Genomic DNA, 11,479 nt, shown 5'->3' with positions numbered 1-11,479 from the left:
AATCATAGCCGTCCAAATTTGTCGACAAAATCCTGAACATTTAAAATTTTAAACAAATTAAACTACCGAAAATTTCACTTTGATTAAAATTTCCTATATAACATAGTACTTTTTAACATTTGTGGTAATGCTGTAAACTCACGAAAATTTTAGAAATTCCGATATACGAGAAATTTTGGTGGTACCAAATTTTTTGAATTGTCTACTAAAAATTTTATAAGCAAATATGTTTTAAATTTTTTATCAAAGACAATTATGAAATTATAAAATTTCAGAGGTGGTGTCAAATACAAGTGTGAGGGTAATTTAAAACTTCATAATGAATGTGGCGTAACACAACCCATTAGCATGACAAAATATGGGCCAAACATGTTCTTTTCTTCAATCTAGCCCAATAATAAACCACAATAGCAAAAGAAAAAAAATTTAAAATAAAAATAAAAATTAAAAAATAAAGTGGTCTTCTTCTTTGTTTTCACCTAAGCTCTGTTCTACAGAGAGATCTGCACCAACTCCATTTCTCTCTCTCTCACACACATCACTGCACATCTCTCTTCAAACTCCCAGCACTCCACATCCATCTCTCCACCTCAGATCTCATCTTCCCCCCACCAACAACAACTCCAATTCCTTTCCCTTCACTCCTCACCTCTAAATCTCACTGAAACCAATCCACCTTCTCACTCTCCACATTCACAACCCTAAATGCCACAAACAACCACCGCAATCACAATCTCTCTCTTCACAACAAACACAAATGGTCTTCGGCAAAACCTCCGGCGGCAAAGGCAACCTCCGTGTCTCATCTTCTCTCCAAGATCTCACCTCCTACCGCCACCTAGATCCCAAATATTCAATCCCAACCATCAATTCAATCCATCAACAACAACAGCAACAGCTTCCGAATTTATCTTTCTCAAAAACCAAACCAACTCAAACACTAAGCCCGGCCCGTAAAAAATGGGCCAGGCCCATTACACTCACCTTATGCTTCTTCATCTTCCTCATTCTCATCATCTACGCAATTTCATCACTTTACTCTCACTACCACGCTTCAGGTAAATACTACGTCGTTTTGGATTGTGGTAGCACCGGAACTCGTGTTTACGTTTACAAAGCTGAAGCTCAAATTCAACAAACTAAACAAGATACTTCTTTTCCGATTTCTGTAACTTCGTTAAGAAACGGTTTGCAGAAAAAACGCGGTTCGCAGAGTGGTCGTGCTTATGACCGAATGGAAACTGAACCGGGTCTTGATAAACTGGTTCATAATGTAACTGGTTTGAAAACTGCTTTGAAACCGCTTCTTAAATGGGCTATGAAACAGATTCCGGAAGGTTCTCATAAAAGCACTTCGCTTTTTCTTTATGCTACTGCTGGTGTTAGGAGACTTCCATTTGAGGATTCCAAATGGTTGCTTGAGAATGCTTGGAATGTTCTTAAAGCTTCTTCTTTTGTTTGTAGGAAAGAGTGGGTTAAGATTATTACTGGGACTGAAGAAGCTTATTTTGGGTGGATTGCTTTGAATTATGATAATGGCGTTTTGGGTGTTAAACCTAGGAAACCTACTTTTGGTGCACTTGATTTAGGTGGTTCTTCTTTGCAGGTTACTTTTGAAAGTGATAAAAGTTTGAATAGTGAAACTAGTTTGTATGTTAAGATTGGTTCGGTTAATCATCATTTAACGGCTTATTCTTTGGCGGGGTATGGGCTTAATGAAGCTTTTGATAAATCGGTTGCTTATGTTTTTAAGAAAGAGAAAGTCGGTTTAGGTGGAACGGTGAAACATCCGTGTTTGCAAACTGGGTATAAGAATCAATATACGTGTTCTCGTTGTTCGTCTGGTGAGAGAGAAAGGGAAGGGGAGAGTCCTAAAGTTAATGGGAGTGAGAGTGTTGTTGGTGGTGGAAAAGGTGAGTTCAAAACTTCGGTGACACTTGTTGGTGCGCCAAATTGGCAAGAATGTAGTGCGATTGGTAAGGTTGCTGTTAATTTCTCTGAATGGTCTGATGTTGGTCAGGGTCTTGATTGCGAAGTCAGTCCGTGTGCTTTGCGTGAGAATCTCCCTCGCCCGTTAGGTCATTTTTACGTGATTTCTGGATTTTTCGTGGTGTATAGGTTTTTTAATTTGACTTCTGAGGCTACTATTGATGATGTGTTGGAAAAGGGTAGGGAGTTTTGTGGTAAAAAATGGGATGTTGCAAAGAAAAGTGTTGCTCCACAGCCGTTTATTGAACAATATTGTTTCAGGGCCCCTTATGTTGCTTCTTTGCTGAGAGAGGGCTTGCATATTACTGATAGACATATAACTGTTGGTTCTGGAGGTATCACTTGGACACTTGGGGTGGCTTTGTTGGCAGCTGGGAAATCTTATTCGACCAGATTCGGGCTTCGTGGATTTGACTTGGTTAAGATGAAGACGAATCCTCTGATTCTGATTCCTATTTTGTTACTTTCTCTCATTCTTTTATGTTGCGCTTTATCATGTGTCCTCAAATGGGTTCCGAGATTTTTCCGGAGGCAATATCTTCCCCTTTTCAGGCATAACAATGGGTCCAGTGCATCTGTTCTTAATATCCCGTCTCCTTTATGGTTCAAGAGCTGGAGTCCAATTATTTCTGGTAAGCTACTTACAAAACTTATTTCTGACATTATCGTAACTTAAACCACAAACAAATTTGTAGTATTCTTAGTCTTGTTAGTGTTATCCATTCCATTTTACAACCGATAACCCCATAAGTTTAATGCCATGAGATTCCTGGACACAACAGAAGTTAGTAACCTTTATGTAGTTATTTGTTGTAGTTCTCATATGTTCTTTTGGAAACCAACTGTGAATTATAATTCTATAAATGCACTGGAACTAGGATGAAAGGGAAAATTATCTCTGGTTTTCTCCATCAGATTCTTGATTTGTATGTATTATAGATGAAATTTTTGGGAAGCCTGAACTATAAAAAAGATCTATTGCTACTGAAGAATAGATGCTTGTGTAAAGTTATCTTTATTTTCATGTGAGCTAGCGTGATGTAAATCCATTTATGCATCTCAGTGCAGCATTTGAAACTTAATTATCTTCTTCATTAGTATCTTGGTCCCTTGTTTGGAGAGAACCATGTCCCAGTCGTCCTTGATTGATTGACTAATCTATAATGTTTCCTTTTATTTCCTCTCTAAATTTGTAAATTTCGTCTCTAAATTTGAAACTTAATTATCTTCTTCATTAGTATCTTGGTCCCTTACTCACGATTTAAGAAATAACTCTTCTCCCTCTAGAAATTGCACCAGTCTCCTCTTCATGTTAGTATGTTTCTTCATTTTGTTTTTGTACCCTAGAAAGATTATGTTTTAAGCAATAGTGGTGCTATAGTGGCCATGCTAGCTATAGCATTTTTTAGGATGACACCGCAACACTATTTGGGATTGATAACTATGATCTCTATGTAATACTTTCTCCACTGCCTCAACTACTTGGGATTGATAACTATTGATCTCGATTTGAGATATTTCAGCCCAAAACCCCTAATAGCAGATGCGAAAGCGTTTTTGGGCTGCAATTTTGCCACAATTAATGGCTGCAAAAACCGCTGTTGATGGAGGCTCGCAGACAAAAAGCGTCTCGCCAAATCCTACCACCGCAAATTTGATCTTTATATGCTCATTTCATCTTATAAAAGATCCTTTTATGGCTAAGATAGTGGGCCACTCTATCTTGCCCATATAGGGCTTTTTTATAAGATGAAACGAGCATATTTAACAATTGGTTTGCTATCGCATAAACAGTTCCATCTCCTTTGGATGTAGTAAAATTTTGAATTATATATGTTCTCATATTAGATCCAGTATAGGCAATGGCTGAAGTAGTCCCCTATGGGGCTGTGGCTGCATGTATGCTATGCCTTTGACACATCATAGTACTTTACCAAATCCTCAGCTTTTTGCTTCAGACAGGTCCAATAGAGATCTGCCACCAATCTTCTATAGTACGTCTTCAAAAAACCTAAATCTCCATCCAATGGAGCACAAATTGAAATTCCTTTAGGATTCCGGATTCAATATATTTGATGTAAAGTTGGAGCATTTAGCTTACAGGTTCCGGTTTTATGGGTGACTGTTGGAAAAAGTAACAAGGTTGTCGGGAATAACAGTATGCAAGATGATGAAGTCTATATAAGAGGATATCAGATTCAAAATATTTGATGTAAACTAGGAATATTTAATTTATATGTTACCATTTGATGGGCAAGTGATGGAAAAAGCAAATGGTTGTAGAGAATAGCAGAGCATTTAAAGCCCTACATGTTCATGTAATTTTTACTTTCATGATTTAGTCCACGCACTTGGGAAGTTGAACTTAAATTTATCATACGCGTAACATAACATTCAAATTTGCTGAGTGCTAATTACACACTCAAGCATTTCACAAATCCCTCTGTTTTAACTCTTATAATCTCAGGCGATAAATGGAATGTCTTTATACAATCTGTGTAGAATGTTGGGGATTATTCTTAATGATTGAGCTATGAAGATAATGTGCCTATGTTACTGTAGGAGAGTCAAGAATAAAGACACCACTCAGCCCAACAATTGCAGGTTCACAAGATAGACCATTTGGCCTGGGACACGGTCCTGGTGATAACAGTGGAGGCATCCAGATGATAGAATCTTCCTTTTACCCAGCAGCTAGTAGTGTCTCACACAGTTATTCCTCTTCCAATTTAGGGCAGATGCCATTTGATAGTAGTAATATAGGGACATTCTGGTCGCCCCACAGAAGTCAGATGCGACTGCAGAGCAGAAGATCACAATCTCGAGAAGACTTGAATTCGTCAGTGGCTGATCCGCACATGGTGAAGGTTTAGGGCATCATCATCTGGACTTCGGTATGATTACATTAATATCTTCTCAAATGCTGCATTTTTAAATAGAGAAACCTTTTTTTTTTGGGTTAGTTTTGCTTCATCTATTCTTCCTAGGTATTCTTTTCTGTAACATAAGAATAGTTATAGCCATATAGGATTATACTAGTAAAGCAGATTCATTTTTTGTGTGGATTGTTCTTTCTATATTTATATTGAAGTTATAAGTGCAAGAGCACTCCCCATGCATAATAATATTTCCACCCAATCCTTCGATGTTTGTAATTTTGAACTACACTTACACCTGAGCAAAACAAATTTTATGGCTGGCTTTGACTTGTTGTAGGCCAATCAATTGAGACTGCCGAAGATGAAAATTTTCTGGGCATTGCCTGAACATCTTGTCATTGTAATGTCATCAATAATGATTCTTTTTCATCGAAGAATATTTTGGGGTCCATACTATGTGTTATTTTTTCTCTGAAGATTCACTGCAAATTGTAAAGGATTTCTACATGTCCAGCATTTCGGTTAATGTCATGGAGATGACCGCGGAGGCTAAAGAAGAGCCAGCAAAAATGTTTAATAACAAACTAATTTGCTTCTCTGGATCTCGCTTCCTTGCACGAACGTGCGAGCACTCTTGGCCCATCGTTCATTACCACACTCCTGTAGTGGCTAGCTACTGATGTCTCCATGTTCTGCCTCGACTGTACAGTTTTCTGCTGGTGACGACTGTAAGCCTTCACAGCATCCAAGATCATCGAGCATGAGAAGCTCATCAAACTGCAATGAAAAGATCAATTAATCTGTGACTTTGTTTCTATACTATTTTTTTGACTAATTAAACCACCATTACTTACTATATAGAATATCCCATTGTTTCAAAAGTGAATGATGACTGGGAAAAATACTTGGAAAACATAAACAACTTGGGAGAATTTGTAATTGTTACATAGTATAATACTACAATGCTCGCATCTTATACATCAAATATTTGAATTAAGTTGAATTAAAGATGCATGTGAGCTTCTACTCTAATGAGAAAGCCAAAATAAATCATGCCTCATATGTCCAGAGAAAACCAACACACGCCAAAAGAGTCAAATAGCTTAAGCATTTCCTAAGGAGGTTTAATGCACGAGCATAAAAACCAAAACATAGTTATATTTTTTCATGCAACAAAATATATTAGTTAGTCTAATGGAAGGACAAGATGTGCAAGAAAATAACAATAGTAGAGAGATAGATCACACCATCCCAATACAAAACCAACACCGAACAACAAAAAGGAGCAGAACTTGTTGCTAAAAATAGAGCAGACTAGGGATGACAAATAATTCGGCCTCGAAATTAATGGGGAAAGTTCGATTTAATTGGGTGCAGGGGCGGAGAAAACTCGGGTTTTATTTTAGGGGGCGGGGATGCTAGTATCTGCCCCTCACTCACCCCGCCCAACCCCCACCGATTAAATTTAATTTATTATTTTTATTTTAAATAATTTTGTTACTCATTTACACTTCTTAATATTACAATATCATATTTATTAAAAATTATTATTTTAAAAAATAAATATTAAATAAAAATGATGAAGCATTATGATTATTCTTAAAATAATCAATTACTTAGTTAAATTATTGATTTTTATTATTGAAAAAAATATACATTTATAAGAGAACCAATTTATGCGGATGGGGGCGGACGAGGGGAAATCAGTTCTTTGATGGAGGCGGGGGATCAATTATTAGTCTCGACCGGGTTTATGGGCGAGTCTGGGTCTGGGAGGTGGGGGCGGGTCTGAGTCTGCTTAAACATACCCCCGCCCCGCCATTGCCATGTCTAGACCAGACTTTCCCCCTTACTAACCAAAACAAAAACATCAACTGACAGACAAAGTCCTCAGACACCAAAATTAACAAGGATATTGGTGAATATGGGATATCATAAGAGAGTATCATGATGAGGACTCGTGTTGCTCTTGTTGTTCCCACAAATGACACGACAATGAAGGTATGTCTTCGTCATCTTGGTGAACCGACTACTCTCTTTGGCGAGAGGGAGATGGAGAAATTGGACAGGTTGTGGATGATCATGACAAAGCTTGATGTTAATGGTCAGTTAAAAAAGATATTAAAAGCTCTTGAGAATGAAGAGGCCACAACTTCTGCTCAAAAGATGAGGTTGAGGATGATCTTCATATCAGGGTCAAAGTTTCCCCACGATGCAAGGATTAACATTGCTAAATATTCTTTAGTAAGGGTTGCATTATGTATTCAACGTGCCCAGAGAAGAAGATGATTCAGATCAAGATGTGGATGCAAATATAGATTAGACATTGAAGTAGGTAACGAAGTTGAATCTTGAATTCAATGAAACCATAGATGATTGACCAATTACGGGTTGCTCGTTCTCTCGGGATGGAAAATGGCTTATTATCTAGCAACTTATAAGGTTTAGTTCTCTATCTTATTTATATCGTGAAACTATTATAGTCTTGTCTTCTAATGTCATTTTCTTTACTAATTTCCTAACTTGAGCTTCAAAGTTGCGGAGCATGTCTAATGTTAAAAAATGAAAACTAATCGAGATCAGTTGTAGTGCTTGCATCATGACAGAGAAGTTCATTAATATCATCAAGTTAAACGATACCGATATATGGTGAAATAGATTCACATGTGATATGAAGACGGAATTTAAAATTAGGGTGAAGTATGAACTTGATCAAACTGCATAGTTGAGCATCTATATGTTCCAATTTTGGTATTTCAGCTACAACGATAGTTTCAGACATCGACGTGTTTCTTGTAACCTTGACCAAGAACTCGCAATTTGATGTTAGTTGTTAACTATCATAATTGGAACCATTCAATTTCTCTTTAGAGAGAGAATAAGTGACGAAGTTGGTAAAAAGTATTTTATTTTTCGATAACAATCATGGGTATCACAATAGAGAAACAATACGCGAATGAATGAAAATATGGTTATTTGAACATGAATACATATTTCGTGGATGGAAAATAAATATTGAGGATAGTATAGAACCAGGCAAAGAGGCGAAACAACGACCATGCATGTTGTCAGGCTTGACATATATGAGGGCTCATGAATCACACTCACGGGGGAGAGGCGTGTCGATGACGATGAATTTTTAGCGATTGTCTAGATTATAGGATCACTTTTGATAGTGTGGGTGACTCGTCGGAATCGAAAGTAGTGGCAGTAGTGGTGGAGGCCAAAATTGACAAAAATAGAATATTTGAGTCAAAATTAGATATAATATTGGATTGTAGAATTGATTTTTTTTATAGAAAATATAACATAAACATGACTAATAATGACAAATATGGAAAAAAAATTCAAACAACCATGATTTTCAAATTAAATACCTAAATAACCAACATTTCAAATTATTCACCAAAATACTCATGTTTAAAAAAAAAGTCGCACATAAAAGGATGCATTCAAATTTGCACACTAGTGCATTTTGAGTGACACATGTATTATCAACATGTCAATACCATTGGCACATGCTTCGGGGGATTAAGAGCATGCGCCACTTTCCTTGGCGCCATGAAGCATTATTTTTCTTTATAAATATGTTTTCATTCTCCGTCAGTTTCACACATCTTTTCATTTCATTTTCTAAATTTCAAACATGATTATTAAAAGAGACGTTCATGTTGATTTTTTGATTCTCAAGTCTCCGATGAAGATCCGATTTTATAACACTCACATTCGAGCATCTGGAAATGAGCTTGATCTGTTTGTTAGACGGAGAAATTCAAGAGGGTGAAAAAATTAAAAGAATTGATAGGTTTGCATCGACGTTTAACTATCTGAATGAGAATAGCGAACCAACCCAGTTTTTGGAGTCAGTTAAAATTGACAGTGATGTCCGTGATATGATGCTTGGATCCGATGATATTGTTTTGATGGCTGTAATCTCTTAGATATGTTATAATGTTAAGTCATTTTTTTGTTCTTCGTGTTGTTCTTTTATGCTTTGCTTGTTTTCGTTTTGTTGTAACTGAAAGTTGTATTCATCATGAAAATTCATGGTTACAAAAAATAAATTACATATCAAGAGTGCATATAATAATTATGTTGTGGAGCTTGCTCCAATATTGAGACAATTTTTATGATTGTGTCCGGGTTGACGACATATACTACACAATCTTACCATTTTATCAGCCATATCCATTTCGATTCGAATATGTGTATTGTTAGGGCAATCTTTTTTCTTCCTTCGCATATTTTTGTTGTGCCAAATTATGTCTCATTGATATGTAGGCCAATAATCATCATTTTTTACTACCAAAAAGTTATTGTTGTACACATTAAATATGTTTATGACTTTATAAACAACAGATAGTTGGTTGGAATGATCCTGACGAGCATATGAACATGCTGATATGTCATGGGTGCAAGACATACAGAAGACTTGAAACTTTATGCAATAGCACCAACCTCTATCTTGTTGGACCCGATAGTGACTCATTGGCCTCCCCTCATTATGGTCTATTATCTCCTGTACACTAAACCAACCTCTATGACAGTCAAACATTGTAACCACATATTGATAGGCTCTAAAAAGGGTAGTTTAGGAATTATGTAAAGAGTGTGAGTGTCTTCTAGAAACTTATTTAGTTAAATAGTGAAGAATGATTTAATATATGCATGGAATGATGATGTAATATATGCCTGCAATAATGATGTAATAAATTAGAGATATTTTAGACCTTCTAAAAATATTGATTTTTGTTTTATGATGCATGAAAATGATTAATAAAATTCAAATAGATATTTTAATAATAAATCAAATGATCATGAATTTATTTTTCAAAATGCATAATGAAAAAAAATGCAATTTTAGTCAATTTCTTCAACATATAAAATATTGACTTTATTTTGACTTTTTTACTTTAATACATATATGCATGATTATAGTGACTTTTTTTTATGATAAAAATATATATGGCTAAAAATGAAAAACTTGACAAATGAACATGTATGAGATGAATTTAAAATACCCGGACAAAATTGGGGTATGACAACAACAACCAAATGTAATGACAAATAACTTATAATGTACTGAGCCGCGAATTACTAGAGACCATCATCAGAAAAGCCTAAAGGTTCCTCACACCCCAAAACAAACAACACTTTTCAGGTGCTATGGCGCATACTCGAAGCTCACTTATGAACACCAACAATGCCTCTGCAAACAAACCTTGCATTGCATGGACAAAAAGCAAACCATGGCACTATAATAACTCACAAACAACCAAAATACTTTTATAAATATTGATTGTTACATCCAAGGCAGAATGGTCTGAAAAGTATTACAAGAAGAAAGAAAAACAATAAAGAGAAGGAGTGGAGTGGTCAAGCCGAAGCGCCCGAAGCCAAGGTACCAAGATCACCATCTAGAGTCTCTTCGAGAGCAATCCGAAAGGGGTTTAACTCGTCAACATGAATCAGGGAAGTAAGGCAGAGCCTCTTCACCTATTCCACGACCTGATCGTGAACCCCATACACAGTTTTCATAGCTTGTTAAAGGGAATCATGGAGTGTCACCTTCAAGCTAGCAAGCTCGTCTTTAAGAGTCTTTAGAGCCTTGACATGTGCCTTGACCTCCCGTTGAATCATTTTTTGTTCTTCCTATGCATGGTGGGTCATCTCAATAACAACATCGAAAGCATCCTAATGCCGCTTCTCCTCCACCGCGAGAGTGGTTTCTAGCTCAATTACTCGGACAACAAGGGTAAAAAGAGAGTCGTAAGTCTTCGCATCCTCTTGTAACGAGTCGACATGCCTGATCTTCTTCTGCATTTCAATCACCTCCTTCTGGAGAGTTAGGCAACTATGCTCCATGGCTACACATTTCCTTTTCCAAGTGTCCCTTTTCTTGGAAGGGTTGCCAACAGTTAGGACGTCTCTTATGATATTAGATACAAGAGAAAAAAACTAAGAAACTCGATACATGATGTGGGTGACCTCAGAGACAAGCTCTATCTTCTTTGCCTCAGAAATATTTTGAACGAAGGACGGGATCAATGTTCATACAATAGTGGCAACCTTCTCAAGAGTTCGAGCAAGCTGAGACGAGAAAACATCAAGCATTTATGAGAAATGAGTTACCTCCCTTGAATATTCATCTCAGTCCCTCTTCGTTGAAATAGGGGGAAAGGGAACCTCCTCCTCTATAGTTAAAATGGTTGTATCAGAAATAAGTTGTTCGACCTCTGTGGCAACAGTATCAATGTTGGTGAGCATGAACAATGGTTTGGGGGGACATCATCACAACCCGACCAAAAGAGCCAACCTTGATACCTTGACCACTGGCGAGGTCATAGAACATTCACAACTTGTCCATGTTATTTTCAAAACATAATCACAATGTCACAAAAAAGGATAATAAGGGTTGAGAATTTGGGGATGTCCCCGTTCCCCGCAGCGGAAGAAGCATCGCTCTCAGAATTACTCACTAGGTTAACGATACTATCTCTCATCCTGACTAATAAACAAGAAACACTGAAGGTAAAATCTTGGGTTGAGGAGGATACCTGTGTAACAACCCAATTTTTTAGTATTGAATTATTATACTATTATTATTATAA

At 36.7% G+C, this 11,479-nt stretch overlaps 1 protein-coding gene across 2 annotated transcripts; it reads left to right on the top strand.

Moving 5' to 3' along the window:
* The first annotated feature begins 295 nt into the window (after positions 1 to 295).
* On the top strand, positions 296 to 5,853 carry LOC127074812 (probable apyrase 7). Of its 2 annotated transcripts, XM_051016191.1 has the most exons (3): positions 296 to 2,621; positions 4,552 to 4,883; positions 5,206 to 5,853. In XM_051016191.1, exons 1-2 carry the CDS (start codon positions 758 to 760, stop codon positions 4,860 to 4,862), a joined length of 2,175 nt encoding a protein of 724 aa, XP_050872148.1. In that variant the 5' UTR covers positions 296 to 757; the 3' UTR covers positions 4,863 to 4,883; positions 5,206 to 5,853. The 2 variants fall into 2 exon arrangements, with proteins under 2 accessions (XP_050872148.1, XP_050872147.1); XM_051016190.1 differs by lacking the exon at positions 5,206 to 5,853 and having other exon boundaries at positions 4,552 to 5,127.
* Positions 5,854 to 11,479: the final 5,626 nt, after the last annotated feature.

This window comes from Lathyrus oleraceus, chromosome 4 (assembly GCF_024323335.1).
Source record: "Lathyrus oleraceus cultivar Zhongwan6 chromosome 4, CAAS_Psat_ZW6_1.0, whole genome shotgun sequence".
In the NCBI taxonomy this organism is placed as follows: Eukaryota; Viridiplantae; Streptophyta; class Magnoliopsida; order Fabales; family Fabaceae; genus Lathyrus; species Lathyrus oleraceus.
This window is presented reverse-complemented; position numbering and strand designations above follow the sequence as displayed.